The 17,092-nt window shown below is 36.0% G+C and overlaps 3 protein-coding genes across 4 annotated transcripts; 2 read left to right on the top strand and 1 right to left on the bottom strand.

The window, feature by feature from the left end:
- Positions 1-272: 272 nt before the first annotated feature.
- LOC105791771 (uncharacterized) lies at positions 273-5,440 on the top strand. The gene is made up of 11 exons (XM_012619991.2): positions 273-391; positions 501-568; positions 979-1,060; positions 1,836-1,919; positions 2,218-2,257; positions 2,529-2,574; positions 3,209-3,267; positions 3,522-3,589; positions 4,041-4,163; positions 4,278-4,342; positions 5,032-5,440. Exons 1-11 carry the CDS (start codon positions 336-338, stop codon positions 5,118-5,120), a joined length of 780 nt encoding a protein of 259 aa, XP_012475445.2. The 5' UTR covers positions 273-335; the 3' UTR covers positions 5,121-5,440.
- A 1,559-nt stretch (positions 5,441-6,999) lies between these two features.
- On the top strand, positions 7,000-11,195 carry LOC105791770 (nuclear transcription factor Y subunit A-4). Of its 2 annotated transcripts, none has more exons than XM_012619988.2 (7): positions 7,000-7,165; positions 7,851-8,079; positions 9,117-9,232; positions 9,441-9,512; positions 10,117-10,281; positions 10,390-10,697; positions 10,809-11,195. In XM_012619988.2, the coding sequence occupies exons 2-6, from the start codon at positions 7,866-7,868 to the stop codon at positions 10,681-10,683; spliced, it is 861 nt and encodes a 286-aa protein (XP_012475442.1). In that variant the 5' UTR covers positions 7,000-7,165; positions 7,851-7,865; the 3' UTR covers positions 10,684-10,697; positions 10,809-11,195. The 2 variants fall into 2 exon arrangements, with proteins under 2 accessions (XP_012475442.1, XP_012475443.1); XM_012619989.2 differs by having other exon boundaries at positions 10,390-10,728.
- Positions 11,196-12,974: 1,779 nt separating this feature from the next.
- On the bottom strand, positions 12,975-16,812 carry LOC105791769 (actin-related protein 7). The gene is made up of 7 exons (XM_012619987.2): positions 16,462-16,812; positions 15,976-16,191; positions 15,114-15,255; positions 14,551-14,795; positions 13,745-13,928; positions 13,470-13,537; positions 12,975-13,390 (listed from the first exon to the last, which is right to left on the bottom strand). The coding sequence occupies exons 1-7, from the start codon at positions 16,537-16,539 to the stop codon at positions 13,238-13,240; spliced, it is 1,086 nt and encodes a 361-aa protein (XP_012475441.1). The 5' UTR covers positions 16,540-16,812; the 3' UTR covers positions 12,975-13,237.
- Positions 16,813-17,092: the final 280 nt, after the last annotated feature.

Below are 17,092 nucleotides of genomic sequence, written 5' to 3'. Positions count from 1 at the left end.
TTCAGTCCATTTGTTCAAACTGATATATTGATCGATTTTTGGTTCATCTGATCTGATCTTGTTCCAGTAAAACTGGTCACATCATTATATCTTGACATAATTCAAGTTTAGAGACCAAAATGGATCTAGTCGTGAAGCTCAAGGACTAAAATGGACTAAACAAAAATACAGGTACCAAAGTGGATCTAGTTTCCAAGATCAGGGACTAAAAATTATATTATCCCATAAAAACAACGCTGACTTATAGTTTTATATTTTTCGAGCCATTTAGGCCCAGCCAGCCGGACAGCCGAAACAGCGCGAAACTGCCGTTAGGGTTTCTGGGTTTGAAAACAATGGCGTCGTTCCGGTCGCTCAAGTCTGCAATTTTCGATAGGGAAGAGAAAAAACAGTTCCGTATTCCATTCTCTTCCATTTTACTATTATTGTTTTCGTGATTGAATCTAACAAAACATAGACGCATCGTTTGAGCTCACTTCATTTTAAAATCTCAATCTCAGACAGTACCAAGCTCACATTCGCGGCCTCAACGCCTACGATCGCCACAAGAAATTCTTGAACGATTATGGTAAAGTTTCCTTAATCGAGTTTCTTGTTACAGTTACTGCTTTGGTTTTTTTTTTTTTCACGTTAGAAAATATTTGCATTTCCTTTATCTGTGTTACTCGTCAAAAATACTTGCTGTGCTACTTTATTGCTTAGTTTATTGGAAAATGGACATGAAAGGAATGATGCAAATAGTGAGCGCTGTATTTGTTACATCCTTGTGTCCTAAAACAAGTGGATGATGAACAGTCTTCTCCTTTAAGAATGGAAGGAGGCTACAGTCAGCCACACATTTTATTTTCCATACTAAAACTAGTGGCGTTTCTCACTTTTCAGGTGCATCTTGTCTTTATTTTGCTGTTATGGTGGTGTTTTTTCCCTCTCTTTCTCATTTGGGTGTCATTTGTCTGCTTCTTGCTTACTGTTTTGCAGTTGGCTTCTACGGAAAAGAAAAATCTACTGATGTGAAGTTGCCAATTAAAACAGATCATGATACCCTGAGGGAGGGATATCGGTATGCTTTTGTTTTTTGTAGTAATGGACTTGCATGGCTGCATGCCACTTTATGGTTAATGCTTACGGTCTTCCATCTATTATCTCCCTTTGATGCGTTCTCTTCAAGGTGTGAGGTATAATGGTGTTAATGTGTTATTTATATCTATTTATGTTACCTATGACTTTTTCAAAGTTTGAATGAAACTTTGAACTGTTCTTAATCTTTGGAACTTGTCCGTCATCCTCTTTTTGTATTGGATCGAAGAAAATGGACACGGACTTGCTTTGTTATAAATTTTCTTTTCAGGTTCAAATGTCAAAGCATGAGTAGATAACTTTTAGAATTATCAGATGTTAAATGATTAATTATATGACTGTAGAAGACTAGTGGATTCAGAGCTAATTGAGTAGCTTGATGAGTGCTCATGAAGTGGATTTATGATCAATCATTATGTCAAAATTGAGAATCCTGAAATACAGGTCAAGCTAAATCTTCTTTGTGTTGTGGATTCATGGTTGTTTAGCATATCCAGGATGAGCTTAGATGGGGAATGGTGGTTAGCCTAGGAAAAAAATGTAGGATCAAGAAGAATTTCATATAATATTGTTTGTGACAATTTTCTATTTGCTTTATTTCCATCCGCAAATCAATATGGAGATTATTTTGGATGTTGTGCTTTTTCGTGCCTGAAATCATGTTCTTGGAAATGCTCCATTTTCAAACGTGGTATATATTGTTAATGGTGCTCAGCTTCTTTTTTTTTTTTTTTTTTCACATTTAACAATTTTTGTAGCTTTATACGTTCTGAGGAAGATGATATGAATCATTCCTGGGAGCAGAAGCTGGTGAAGCGTTACTATGATAAACTTTTTAAAGAGTATCCTTTGCTATTTTAGTTTCTTGCTTATATTGGAGAATAGAAAATCTAAAATCTCAACAAGGGGAATGCTTTTCGTCTTCTTATTTCTTAATGACTTTCTTCTTGGTAAATCTTACTTGGAAAGTTGGGTAAGGCTGTGGCAGATCTATCTAAAAAGGAATTCATGCATTACTCTGGTTTCTTTAGAAGTTTAAACATCTAGTGGATCAGTCAACATTTTGGTGAGTTTGTTTCAGCTTTAATTTCAATAAAAGTTAGCTGTGACTTTTTATTTGTTCCCTTAAGCTTATTTAAGATACTGCATAGCTGACATGTCACAATATAAGTGTGGTAAGGTATGTTGTTACTTACTTCTGTTAGATGTTTTAAGAAACTTGTCTATTTCATGATATATTTCACGGTAGTTGTTTCATACAAAACATGGAAAAAAATTCATGTGTAATGCTTTGAGCCAAGCACAACCTGATGCTGAAAATGGAAAACCAGATACATAGTTATCTTCTCTTCCATCTCTTTGTACTATATTATCCACTTTAGATTATTGAGGAATTTTTCTTAATTCAAGTTATTTTTCAGTTTTAAGCTTTTTCCTTTTCGATTTTATAGATTGGTTTGAGGTGGCGAACAGAGAAGGAAGTTATATCTGGTAAAGGTAAATAGATTTCTCTTCATTGTTGACTGCTTTGATTAATACTAATTCGTAAATTACATCATGTTTTTTAGTTGACAGTAATTTACAACTGGTTTTTGTTCTGGAATCTTATAGTTTGCATTGTTCCAGAATTACATTCATATTCCAATCTGCCTTGGGTTTATCAGAAAGCTATGCAATGTCATTAATTTGAAAAAAGGATGTATATAGATGGCTTTAGTTAATCTTCAAAAGTTGTTGGACAATGGATTTGCAAAGTAAGTGGGCAAAAATTGGTAGTAGTGATAAAGACTGAGGTAAAATTCAGGCCCTACCTTGAACACCAAAATTATTTGAAAATTTGAGGGCTTTGACACTGCTAGACACTGCTAGATGCACCAATTTTGGCAATTGTTAAACTTTGCACACTGAAATCTTTACTTTTAGAAATAATTAATCATGAAGATGGATTAGAGGTGTGGGGTAGAAAAGTTCTAAAAGCAAGGACAAGGAAACTTCATGGCCTTGAACACCGCATATTTTTATTGATTCTTATCTTTATAAATTTAGCTAACAATTGTCTTCAATCATATGATGGTCATTATGTGGCAATGGCACATAAGTTTAAATTTTACTTATTACTCTTTTCTATCAGGACAGTTTATATGTGGTAATAAGCACTGCAATGAGAAAGATGGCTTAGCAAGCTATGAGGCAAGTGTTTGTTATTTGTAATACCCGTTTGCCATTTCACTGGACATCATCTTTTGCTAGGGGTATGAATTCTTGCATGGTTGGGTAATATTTTTATGTGTAACTACTACCTCATCTAGTAATAGCATTAAGGATGTTGTGGAGTTCCTATTTTACTTTCTAAATACTGATATATTTTGTTATGAAGGGAATATCTTCTTGTGCGAATATTAAGGTAACTTGGCCTATTCATTTTCCTTGGATAAAATTTTCAGGTAAACTTTTCCTATTTTGAGGATGGAGAAAACAAGCAAGCCCTGGTGAAGTTGGTAACTTGTGAAAGGTGTGTAGAGATATCTTATTTGTCTCTGTGTGTGTGTGAACCATTGTTGTTTGTTTACGTTTGTTGAGATCATTGCCTCATTTAGCATTTATAAAGCTTCTGTACACGAACATGCTAAATGAGGCAATTTTTTTCCCTCTCTTGAAATGGATGCATGGATGTGTGGGTTGAGAGTTTAGATGATAACCTAAAAGAATGTATACTAGTCAACGCAAATCCTAGATGACCTGTACTAATGTTTGCTTCTTTCTATTGGCGTAAATCCTAGTTTATCTCTAGGATACAGTGCCATGTTGTTGGAAAAAGTACAGCTTTCTTTGTGTTGTGTTTATGGTTTATCGTTTCATTAACTTGACATGTAACATTCTGTAGTGTTTAATATGTGTATGATTCCATTATTAAGCCTTCTGTCCTTGATTGCTTCTTTCTTATTGTTGACCATTCCAAATAGATGCGCTGAGAAGCTTCATTACAAAAAACGGAAGGAGAAGGAGAAGGAGAAGGAGAAGGAGAAGGAGAAGGAGAAGGAGAAGGAATTTGACAGAAAACAGAAAAAGGATTACAAAAGAAAAAGGTGTCAACTTGAGTCCAAATCATTTTACTAGAAATTTGTTCTCTAGTAATTGAATGAGATGGTGTAGCAATTCACTTTTCCATGCTTATAAGTTGACGCTTGTACTATATACAGGGATCAGTCAAAAGACAAAGATGACACAGATGAGGAGCGTGAGAGGAGCAGAGAAAAGAGAAAAGGTTTGGGAGTTGCCATCAATGGTCCTTTATCATTCATTTTCATAAAGTTATTGCTTACCTTCTACAGCAAGAGACCATTATTGTTACTCTAGTTCCTAATTCCCCCACACCCACAGAGCAAGTCACCCCCTCCTCGTATTTACTCAATTGATTCAGAATTAATAGTCAAGAACTTTAACTTTCAGGAGTCAAGCTACATCCGGGGCAAGGAGGCTTACATATAGTTCTCTATGTTTGATCCTTACACACACACATAAACTGAGGAAACACGTACGCAATATAATGTGTAATTTGTTGGTATTTTCCTGTTAGTACATCAGAAATATAAATACCGGGAGAATGAGTAGTAAACCAGAGATAGGCCTATATGTCTTGACTGTAATAAATTAGGTAAAGTGTGGTGGATGTGGCTGTTGGCTAACTGTCCCGGCAAGTTTTTAGAACTGTGTTCTTTCTATGCTACAATTCATACTCAGATTTGCTTAGGTTCGTTAAGCTAAAAATAATCCCCTATCAAGGTTACCGAGTGTTGTAATGACTGATAACTTGGCTTTGTCAATCCCGGCCTAGCTGGGGGAATAGAGGGCACCCTTAGGCCTTATATTAGACCATTAGTTTTCACATGTTTAGGTACACCTGAATTCAGATGTGTTCATTGTCATTGTTATTTTCTCCATTCTTTTTTTCAGGTAAAAGGGCATCATCTTCAGCTATCAATCATGAAAGTGACGACGATGACGAAGACTTTGATAAGTACCTTGAGGGCATGTTTCCATGATTGTAGGTGAGACTCAGGTGAATTAGTAAAAGTCTTCTAGAGTCGCCCTTTTCTGTGCTGACACCGTAGTGTCCTGGGAGAGTTTACCCCTGTGGTAGCGACATGCTGAGATACCAATTTCAGTTGAAACTTGTAAATTTGTTTTTGTTCATTCTGCTGCTCAGCCTGTAAATCGTAGTAATAAAAATTGTGTGCTTTGCCTATCAACTCACCAAATAGAGGAAGAGTGGTTATCTTACAAAGGCTGCTAAAAGAATGTGAAAGTTTTTTAGGTGGTGTGCAGACGTTTTCTTATGGAGAATGGAGTTTTATTTAATAAATTTGTTTTCTTTATTAGTAAAACAAAAAGGGAAAAGCAAGGCTTTCTTTTTATTTGCATAGCGTAAGAAGTGAGAAAAAGTAAAATTATAATCTACATCTACATATGTGTCGATGATGATGAAGGGCCTCTAGTCTAGTGATGTTGACTAAAGCGCAGCAATCTTTTTAATACAATATCAATTCCTCCATCCATAACTGATACCAGTAGTGTACTTGGTTTGGTAGTTGCTACTGCGTAGCCGCCTACCCTGTCTCAACTGTATAAGACATACCCTCGGCGTTTACACTCTTATTATTTTCTACTATTTTTGAAAGGGAATAAGTTCTTTGGTTTTGGTGATAACGTACAGATCTGGATCAAGAAAATTATTCCACCTACAGTTAATTGTTCTGGGGGGGGGTGTCTTGTTACCTAGGATGAAAACAATAATGGCGTGGTTAAAGGGGGACATAAAACGCCGTTAAGCAAGTGACGATGGTTGACAGGTGAAAAAGACAAAGAATAATAAAAAATGGTAAGAACGTGGCAAGATCTAAATAGCACGGACCCCTACGATGTCATCCTGATCACGACACGTGGTGTGTGCATAACATGTGTCACCGCTGTCAACCATGTCTCTCTGTCCAGTGTCCACGCCACTCTTTTTTGTCCTGTAATAAAACTGGAATTTAATAAAAAGGTTCGGAATCTGTCTCGGATCCAAAGTCCAAACCCAGCCCTAGTTCTAATTTTGCCATTTTCAACAATTCCTTGGATCTATATAATCGGGTAATGAATATTAATTATTAATAAAGGGAAGAAAAAGAATTGAATAACACTTGACAAAGGCTCCTCAACGAGAGTTGTATGATTAGAGAAAGAAGGAATTGTAGCTGAAGCTTTGCTGAAAATAGTATGAACTTAAAAAGAAGCAAAAGAAAGGAGTCCACTCCACAGCCGTTGGAAAAAAGAGATGATGACAAGTTGAAATTCCCACTGCCTACTTATTTGCTTAATCCACTACCACAAAATCATCTTCACCCACTACTTTATTTTTATTATTTTATCTTATATGCACCGGATAACATTGTTTGATTTAAGTATTTCCCACTATTTAACCCTTTTTTATTTTAGGAATTTTTAATTACAACGAGGTCTTTTTTACATTTATATACTAATCATGAATTTTTAGGATTTTATTTTTATTTAAAAGTTAGTTTAATTGTTGATGAAAACATGAATTTCAATTATTAGTTTTATTAATTTGTTACATCTAAAATTTCAAATTATTGGTTTTGTTAATTCCTTATAAATTAATTTTAAATCAGGTTTAACAATGGTATTTAATTGGATTAAATTTTTAATTTTCATAAAATATAGGTAAAAAACGTTGCAATTCATAATTATATATATATTTAGAGTTTATAAATATAAATATTTGAAAAAGTATAAAATAAAGTAATTTGTGTGATAAATTAATCTATTTGGAGAAATTTGGAAAGGTTCGTAGTTACAGCTTCAGTTTCTACCTTATAAAAGACAAAAAGTTCGACATTTGTGTCAATGAAACAAATAAAAACCTCTTATTAAAATTTTAAACATATAAATAAAGATAATTTATTAAGCTTGATAGATTTGTCTTTCTCTATGTCTCTGTTATGGTTGCAGAGAGAGCCAAACTGAATCAATCTCTAGGCATTTGCTTCTCCAATTCCAATCTTCTTTTTCTTTTTCTTTTTTTACTGTAAGTTCTCTATTTTTATCCTTTTTAAATTGATTCTCTTAAAAGATCTTTCTTTTTCCTGTTTTTGATTCAAAATTTTCGAGTCATCTTAGGGTTTTAACTTAGCATCTTCTAAAAAACTTCCCTTTTTGGTTTGATCTTATGGGAGTTTGCTCTTTTGATGAGAAATTCGGAGGAAAGAAGGAAGATTAGCATAAATTGTGGGGGGGGGGGGGGGGTTAGAGATACCCAGATGCAAAATTAGAAATTGAATTACTCTGTTGTATTAAGTTCGGCTTGATTTTGAATAAGATTTCGGGGATCAGTTTCTTTTTTAGGTGCTAGTTTTGATTGTCGAAGTTCTAAATTTTTATATCAGTTGAACTTTGAATTAATGGAATGATCCATCCGCCTTCCTTTTAACATAAATTTTAAAATTTTCCTATGAGAATTTTCTGATGTTTTTGTGTTATGCATATGATTCATGTTTAATCTATTAATCTTTTTTTTTTTTTTGAATTTTGATGGAAGTCAACATCAGATTTGCACATATGTTATGTTATATTAGATGATAGTGAGTGGGAAGTTAGTTGAGATCATTGTTGATTTTAGTTCTTCTTCTTTTTTCTTCCCTCTATTTATATCTCATAAGTAAAATTCTATGTTTGGGCTATTTAGCTCTCTAATTGTAATTTCTGAATTTCAGAATAAGTCGTGAGAAATGCCAGCAAAACCAGGGAATGATGATCAGCAGATAGACCATGGGGCTCAAAGTGTGTTGCAGTCAACTGCCTACTCTGAACCCTGGTGGAAAGGAGTTGGGACTAACCCCTTTGGTGAAGCTGCCTCGAAGTCGCCTTCTGTAGAACAACTAAATGGTTCAGTGGCAAATGGAGCTGTGCATTCACAGGCTCATGGGGACTTGGGCAATGAAGGTAATTTCAAGAAAGAGAATCTGATCAATGTAGGATCACAATCTCTGATTTCTCATATTAGTTAAAGATGGAATGCTTCTTTTTATGCTAAAAGACCGCAAGGCATCAGTTTTTGGATCAAACAAACTCTGTAATTTGGTATTGGACTTATGTTTTTTTTTTTTATATTATTACTTTATAGGATCGGTGAAGCTGTTTTAGTTCCTCATGCGCTGATAATATATTATGATTCTAAAAATGGAAGAAAATATATTGTTTTCTTTTAGCTAATGTCTCCTTTCCTTTTGGTTCTGTCATTCATTTACCTACTATTTAGTGCAAGAGCTGGGAATTTGTTTTAGAAATCAATTAAGAGGATGTGATCATGTCTCACAAAATGAAAAAGGGAGAAAAAGAAGAAACATGTCATATGACAGAAAACTAAGGGGCAGAATGTAACTTTTCTAAATGGGTTCTTGATATAACTAGGAGTAAAAATAGGATTGTGTCATCGGGTGATTGAAGGGGAAGTTGAAACGAATTGTCTTCCCTTTATTTTGGTTCATGGAACAACTTATTGTGATTGATAGCTCAGCTCGTCAAAGGGGGAGTGAAACCTTAGGATTTGTTAGAGAGAGACCCAGATCTCGTAGGGTTTATCGACACAAATTCTATTTTAAGAGATTAGAATAATTAAAAAAATTGTATGCAACTAAATAAAGTCCTACAAAACACCACTTCTATTTTAAGAGTCCTAAAACAGCTTCTTTAATTATAAGAGTCCTACCTAACTTCTCCTAAGAGTCTTACTTCCACACAGGGTTACTGTTTTTGGATGGGAATGTATATCCTTACTATTTACTTTCTAAAGTTCATGTGTGCTGCCTTGGGTTGTTGAGGAGGACAGCAAAAGCCAATTAATCAAGATTAGAAATAGTTGCTATCTGAGGATGCTAACTAATGCCATATAATATGTCTGCATTTTGCATGAAATTGAGGCATACAAACCCTGTGCTTTGCGTTCATTGGATATTAATGCTATCTTGGTTTTGGATCAGATGGGAGAAACAGACAAGATCGCCAACATCTCAAACACGTTCCTTCCACAACACCCCTTACTTTGGGTGAACACCATGAACCAAATTCCCAAATGGAACTAGTTGGTCACTCGATTGTAAGGCCTCTCTCTCCCCCCCCCCCCCGCATGCGCACAAGTTTCAACCCCTGCATACACTTTCATACATATCAGTGCATTCATGAATGCATCAGCATACAGCTATCATGTATTTTAGTAGTCAACCTACATTTTTTGTGTTTTTTGGATGTGAGTTTACTTTGATTTTCTCTTTGACTGTGGAAGAACACTTGCTCCAAACTTTCAGGTCTTGACATCATATCCTTATTCAGATCCTCAGTATGGTGGAATGCTGACTTCATATGGGCCACAAATGATGGTATGCTCTGATTTTCTTGTTCTGCTGTAAATACATTGGAGAACTGGAAAAGACAAAATTTAGTGACTGTTATTTGCAGTAGGTGGCAGTTATCTGGTTGCTAGAAAATAGATTCTTTTAAGCTATAATTAGAATAAGCAATCTGTCTCCTTTTGCGGTGTTATGCATCTATCACTTGTGAAATGTACAACGTTGACAAAAAATTTTGTCATGGTGATGCTTCTACATATAGGATTGTGGTTTGTTTGCTTTGTTTAATGCTATTATCCTGGGGCCGCAAATAATGCTTACAAGTTCATAGAAAATGATTCATCCTTTCTTTGCTTTCCTTGAGGGATAACTGAACTTGTTATTAATATTTTAAAATATAATTGCTAATTATTTTACAATTTGCGCACAAATAGCTGAAGACCAATTTTACCATCTGATTGATCCAACCATCACCTAACCTTTCCCTTCTCTTTCTTTTGCACGAGTTTCATGTGTTTTTAATAATGGGGATTCAGGTTATGAACTTACTATTTTAAAGGTTTAGGAGATGTCTATATTATTTTGCCACACAGGATTGTTGAACTTCATGTGGTCTATTGCTAACTAAATTCAGGTTTCACCACATCTATATGGAATGCATCATGCTAGAATGCCTTTGCCTCTTCAAATGGAAGAGGAGCCTGTTTATGTAAATGCAAAGCAATATCATGGCATTTTGAGGCGAAGACAGATACGTGCTAAGGCTGAGCTTGAAAAGAAAGCCATTAAAATTAGAAAGGTAAAAATGGTAATCTTTTAGGGGCTTTCCCCCCCATTTCTTGTTTAGTGGTGCCTGGTAGAAATGATAGGAAGGTTCAGGACTCAACTCTGTTGCCATTGACTACAGCCATACCTTCATGAGTCCCGGCATCTACATGCTATGAGAAGGGCTAGGGGTTGTGGAGGTCGTTTTCTTAATACAAAGAAGCAGGGTGATGATGTTACCAGCCCCACTTCACAAAAGGGCATGAATTCAGATGAAAACATTTCAACCAAATCATCTATCTTGTCTGGGTCTGAGTGCGTATCCGCAAATGGTGCTGGAAATATGAATTCCTTCTATAGTCAGCAAGAAGGAAATTGTGCAAGGGATATCATGCAAGGGAACGGGGCGCAACATGGGGCGCCTTCAATTAAATGAAATTTATCCTTGAGGTGGGTGGCACTCTCCAGCATTGCTGTGCAGGTTTGGCAAATAGTTAGTATTCATTGTATGAAGGGGTCATTGTTTGTGTCTGTATCTAATGGGGTTGTTCTTCCATACAGGCAGTGCTGGAGGTATTTGCCCTGGATCTTGGGTGTCTGAATCCCTCCTGGAGTGGTGTCCCTCAGGCAATTCATTCTTGGCTTTGGTTACTCATGGTTAAAGGGGTTATTATATGAGAAGATATGTGGTCTTTGGTTTTTTTATCTTCACTCTGGTAATAGCTTTGACATGCCTCCCTTTGACCCTTTTGTAAAAAAAGAAGATAAAAACAGGTGTTGTATCTAGGCAGTAGCAAACAGTTGTGAATGTGCAAAAATTTCAAACAAATTTACATTAATTTGAGTGTCAAAGGGCTTGGAGACTTGTGTATGACTGAAAGAGCTTTGAACTTTTCCATCAGTGTGGCCTTAATAATGTAAATGCCGTCTGTTGTTGTTTCTATCTCACTGACATATGTGTTTGGTTGTTTCATCATTTTTTATGGCTATTGACACCACACGTAGACCTGTCTGTCTAACTGGCTCATGGTTGTTTGTTTAAGTTTCAAACAAGAGTTGGATTTTGAACCAAATAGTTGTTTCTTCCTCGAGTATGTATGCATACACACACACACACACACACACATATAGCTTTTACGACATTAGTTGGTGATTGGTGGTTACATCAAGATTTGGTGAAGCTCAAGCACCGTTGCCCCCATTTACATAAAAAGTTTTTTTGGTACAAGAAAACTTAGGGTGGGTTTGGATGGGCGATTGGGTGCGGTGCGGTGCGTTTAGTTTACTTTTTGTCTCACGCTACAGTATCGCTATAGTGTCTAATCTCACCGCCACCGCTGTTTTTACACTAACCGCAGGTAAACGCACCGTCCATCCAAACTCACCCTTAAACTCAACACACCCACTGAAATTATCAAACGGGTGTGCTTGCAGATCAATCCCATGATCTTGAGGATGGAGACGAATAGGTCAAATGTTTTATAATTAAGTTCATGGCATGCTGGCCTGGTTGGTTATCTTGAGTTAGGATATGTTAGGTTTGTTAATGGGTTCTTTTAGGAATTTGTCATTTGTTAAATTCAGAGTTATCTCCAGAATTAGGTAGGATGAATTCGAAATAAATTTGTTTGGATCAAAGATCAACAAATCTAATGGCACTTTACATGAATATTCAGGAACATACGGAAAAGCAGACGAAGATTTTATCATACCGCAAATGCCAGATAGTTCCTAAAAGAGTAGTTAGTTATATGAGGCAGGCCCATAAAAGGTTATCATAGCCAATAATGGTAAGGCCAAATCAAATGTCAGCCCCCTGGCCTGGCCCATAAGGCAAGCAGCCGAAAACCCTACAAGAAGAAATAAGAAATTCGATCGGCCATCGCTCTGTCCCTCTTTGTTCAAACGCTCTTTGCCTCTTTCCGTCTCTGCCTCGTCTCTCTCTATATTCCATTCTTCTCTTGAATCTATCAAGGATTCTATTTGCGGGTGTTGGGTTTTTATTTATTTATTTTAAACTTTTCCCTATCCTTATTCTGTTTCAGTGCCTTTTGGGTTTAAAAGAAATGAAAAATGAGTAAGGTCATAGTGTGTGTTAGAGGGTGAAATGTGGTGCGAAAATGAATGATCCCTGTGATGAAACATTTAGTAATCAGAAAGTGAGAATGAAGCACAGAGGTGGGAAAGTTGGCGCTCCCTTTCAGTGGTAGAGGTTGAGGAACCAACCATACCAACCCCATGTGTTTCAGTTTCATGGTGGGTCGATACTTGGCAACTCCTGAGGGATCACTCTTCTTTTTCGTAAACTAACTGGATGAAACTTCTACTTTCTTGCCTTTTTCTCTTAAAAAAAAATACCGGCAGAATTAAAAGATTCAGTTACCATCGTCTACGTAAGATTTTCGAGTTCTCTATTTCCATTATTGGGGGTAGTGAAGTCTGTTTCCATTTTCTGCATTGCTGGATCATTCATTTGAGATGTAGGATAGTCTGGCATTCCATTCCATTTCAATGGAGCTGGGAATTGTTAAATTTACCGTTTCTTTACACACACTTTCCAAATAAGAGAAAATGAAAAGTAATTCCATTCTTAGTGAATGGATTCAACTCACAATTCATTGTTTTTTGATATCCCTAATTTAACTCTTCTTTTTGAGTTTATGAAGTGCCTGGGTTGATTTGCAAGTTGAAATAAATACTTAGGATTTCGAAAGAATGAGACAAAGCTGCAAAAGCCTTTTGAGCATGTTCTATTTCTTTGTTTTTCCGATTACAATCATATAAACTAGGCCGGCCCTCCATAAATTAAGGCAAAATGAAACATATTGTAAGCAGAATGGGAAGTACTGAATGAGATTACCCAGTTACCTATCAATAGTCACATAAACTTACAACTTTGTTTTCTCCTCAATTTCAGGTTTATACTGCCATTAGCAGCATTCCTAAGATAATACAGACAGAAAAGCTCATTCGAGTAAAAAAAATATTAGTCAAAAACACTTCCTATGAACCACAGAAGGTCCAGTCTCATCATAATCTGCCTTTGTTACATGCTGATTTTGTGGAAACACCACTTTAGCAAGAATTGCACCTCCTACCCATGCTGAATACACTGACAAATTCTCTGGCATATATTCTGGGGGCTGCCAAAGAAAACTCACGAAAGATTAACAAAATCAACAAGAAAGCTAGGCATACACAGTTAGATTGGTATGATATTACCTTCACTAGAGAAGGACGGATAGCTGATGAGCAGAGGCTTGCTTCTTTCTGGAACCTGGATTCAAAACCTGCATTAAGCAGGGCAAATATGTTATCAGCTGGGAAGCAAACTACACCCAAGTTTTACATCCAAAATTCTAATACAACACTCATGTCATAGCTACGAGTGTGCATGTTTAACATGTTATTGACAATTGCGTTATAACAATCCAGGAATAACCACCTTCATCATCCAAAGTCCAAATATCACAAAAATTGAAGGATATGATTCTCACCAGTCATAGATGTAGTTCCACCACAAAGAACGGTATTTTCTAACAGTTGCTTCTGGTTCTCAGAAGAAACCGTTGCAATACTACGAACAAGCTGCTCAACAATTCCATGAGCTTCTAAGCCCAATATAGATGGTTGGAACAATGCCTCACCAACAGTAAATCTTTCCCTTCCAATTCTTATCACCTGGATTGTCATTTGAAGAATCTTATAATCAGAAACACAACTCAGACATCCTACTTGTAGAAGATGTGCCGAAGAACATGAAGCACGCTGAAAATAAGCTAGAGGGACAAATGTATAGCCATGTTATCAGAAATAGCAAAGAATATCCATAATACATGTAAAAAGATCAATTAATGAGGGAACTATCAACTTATGTTCCTGAAAAATGGCACTGTTATTCTGTTTCTTGGTAGACTTGTCATTTTAAATTCTAAAAATCCAAACTGAAAGTAACAAGATTATAAACATCTTTAAGGATGTGGGGAACAAAGGTAGAATGACCATAGAACCAAGAGAGCAGATAAGATGGAGAGGTGTTTCCTCGTTCTCAGTACTCTGACCATGTTCTGACAATTATAATTTCTATTATCTTTTGGAATTTAACAGCCACATCTGATAGAAACCATCTGAATTAGTACATCTAGATATAGGACATAGAACTGATAATAGATCATAAAATATTCATCTTTCACAAATCCAAAGGCATACACATCTCATATATCATTTTTAGTCAGTTTTTCTTATCTTACTCTCTCTTGGCCAAAACAAGGGGGGGTAGAAAGCATAAAGGAAAAAGACAAACCTGTCCATCAGGAAGAGTATGTTCCTCTGTTTCACATGATCTGAGCATTCTGTCATAAGCAACTTCATCTTCAGCACAACACGAGAATTGCTCTTTTAGTTTCTCAACATCAGATAAGCTGAGGTTCACCATAGGATTTGATTTACCCAGCTCTTGAGCAAGTAGCTTTGTCAAATCAATACCTCCAACTTCAAATCTTCTTGAGGCAATGTGTTGGACAGCACCTTCAAGTACTGCAGCTATGTCTGTTGATGTGCAGTTCACGTGGCAGGACAGAAAATCAATTAACTTAGCAGGGAGAAAAAAAGCCTTTTCAGCTTAAAGCCAATTGGAAGTAATTCCTGATATATCATCCACAGCTTAATTCCAACTTTACAAGGTAGTTAACACTTTGACCAGCTAATTTTTTATGCATTTGCAATATAACTTGATTCTCAGCATTGTGCTGGTCCTATTTCCACTTAAACATCATGCCTAAAATGATCTATTATGTCCACTGCATATATGAACCAAGCAGCCAAAAACTTAAACATCACATGCTTAAAAAGCATAAATGTACATACCTATCTTCCCATGACCAATATCAACAGTACAACCTGAGATACGCCCGACAGCATACAGAGATAATACTGCTTGTTCCGACGCATAAAATCCCGATACATTAAAAGTTTCAAATAGCAATTGCACCAGTCGTTCTCTAACAGCCTGAAAAAAGATTAGATTTAAGGAGCCACAAAAAGTACAATGATGTGCACCATCTATTCACATGGTAATCAACACCAGAGTAATAGAGTTGGCTATAATGTTAGGGAAAAAAGGTGGCAATGGGATAGTTTGACTGCTTTCTTCTTAGGTTGACACTAAGCAATACCTAACATGGGTGCAACAGTAAACTAAAATATATCAACAACAGGAACATGGCATACTTCATAGTGAATGTTCGACCCAACTTCTGGAGCAGCTTATTTATACAGAAAGACTGAAGATGGCCAAAAAGGGTTCGCAATTTTCTAAACTAATTAAATAGTATCTTAGTTTTAAATAAATTCAAGTTGACCACACTATGGAAAAAGAGAACAATACTATACAAAGCACCTCTTCTAGCAACCCCAAACTGGCTCAAAAAGGCTCCAATTCTTTACAATACCTCATTTGAACTCAAGTAAAATGGGCATGGCAGGGAATATAGGGAGGTACAAAGTGATTTAATAGTTGCTAAATCCCCTCTAAAATTAAGCGCCATGATTACAGCAGATGCATGAGGTCTACATTTGGCAAAAGCCTCACGTAGTTTACTTTTTTCTCATGAATATGCAAAACAAAGCATTAGAAAGAACAGCATGATGTTTATCATCTTTCATTAGGGATGGAGAAACAAATCAACTCGAAGATCAAGATTAGCAAGAATAGATAAAGATGAGTAACCTTGGGAGTACAAAGCGGTTCAGTAAACAAAATTTGTCCTTCATTTCCAACTTCCCATTCAAGGCCCGTGTATAGAACATGGTGCAACAAATCTTCCATGGCATCCCAGTCTTTAACGCATCCTCGCACAACAGGATCAATGGTAACATCTTCTAACAATGAATTATCAACAGATGATCCATCTTCCAGCATGCGTTTCATTTGAGTAGGCATTATCTGTCCACAAGTCAAAGAATTCAAATTGGCAAACCCTAAACCCAAATAAGCAGTTCAACCAAAATGAAGCGGCTCTTACTGAAACCTCGTAAAGAAATATAATATATTAATTAATAAAGGAATAGAGCGAGAGGGAGAGCTTTCAAGCTGTCCCCAAATCAAAAGCTACATTTTGGTTAGAGTAACCCTTTGAAAGAAACCTGTTCAATCAATTTAATTCTTTTTAGCCACTGTTATTCTTGAGGAGGTGTTAAAAAGAAAGAAACATACCAAGGATGGAGCCTGATCTGGGACAGCAAGTCCCGCCTTGAGGAGCTTGGAGCCAGCATCGACCACTGCCGCCTCCATTTGGCCACAGAGAAACAAGACACAAAACCAAAACCCTAACGTTCAGTGTATGGCGAAAACCCTAGATTTGATGCCTCGGGTTTTAGATAGGGCGTTAATGTTGAAGCTCTTGCTTCACTTCAAAATGTATGATGTATTTTGAGAAATCGCTTCGTCTGTTACTGCTACTCTTCAGAACTAAGCTTAACCTTCCTTTCGTTCTTTCTACAGTACCCAATCTATATGCCACCGTTATTATTTTCTTTTTCTTTTTTTAATCTATTCAATTTTCAATTAATATTTTTTTAGCACAGGAAGAGTTGTTCTCTCTATTTAGAAATCCTATTCATCAAAATTTAATAGCAAAGGCGTAAAAAATGAGGTTTTTTTTATTTATTTTATATTTTAAATATCTATGTAGTTTTTAGTAATTTATTAAACAACGTAAATATTAATAAAACCCATATGGTGTGCCAAAACTGATATAAAACCAAATTTTATCAGTAATTATTGAGAAGGTTGATTTTTGTAGAACGAAAATTGGAAATGAAAAAATAAATAAATAAAATGGCAT

Source organism: Gossypium raimondii, chromosome 8 (genome assembly GCF_025698545.1).
Source record: "Gossypium raimondii isolate GPD5lz chromosome 8, ASM2569854v1, whole genome shotgun sequence".
In the NCBI taxonomy this organism is placed as follows: domain Eukaryota; kingdom Viridiplantae; phylum Streptophyta; class Magnoliopsida; order Malvales; family Malvaceae; genus Gossypium; species Gossypium raimondii.
Note: the sequence above shows the minus strand (reverse complement) of the source record. Positions and strands in the feature narration are given on the sequence as shown.

Coding starts and splice junctions, on each gene's coding strand:
- LOC105791771 (XM_012619991.2), top strand. CDS start 336: ATGGCGTCGTTCCGGTCGCTCAAGTCTGCAATTTTCGATAGGGAAGAG. Junction 3,268..3,521: donor ATGGCTTAGCAAGCTATGAG/GCAAGTGTTTGT, acceptor TAAAATTTTCAG/GTAAACTTTTCCTATTTTGA. Junction 4,343..5,031: donor GAGCAGAGAAAAGAGAAAAG/GTTTGGGAGTTG, acceptor TCTTTTTTTCAG/GTAAAAGGGCATCATCTTCA.
- LOC105791769 (XM_012619987.2), bottom strand. CDS start 16,539: ATGGAGGCGGCAGTGGTCGATGCTGGCTCCAAGCTCCTCAAGGCGGGA. Junction 16,192..16,461: donor CAGATCAGGCTCCATCCTTG/GTATGTTTCTTT, acceptor ACTTGTGGACAG/ATAATGCCTACTCAAATGAA. Junction 13,929..14,550: donor ATACTCTTCCTGATGGACAG/GTTTGTCTTTTT, acceptor ATGACAATCCAG/GTGATAAGAATTGGAAGGGA.
- LOC105791770 (XM_012619988.2), top strand. CDS start 7,866: ATGCCAGCAAAACCAGGGAATGATGATCAGCAGATAGACCATGGGGCT. Junction 8,080..9,116: donor TGGGGACTTGGGCAATGAAG/GTAATTTCAAGA, acceptor GTTTTGGATCAG/ATGGGAGAAACAGACAAGAT. Junction 10,282..10,389: donor AAGCCATTAAAATTAGAAAG/GTAAAAATGGTA, acceptor CATTGACTACAG/CCATACCTTCATGAGTCCCG.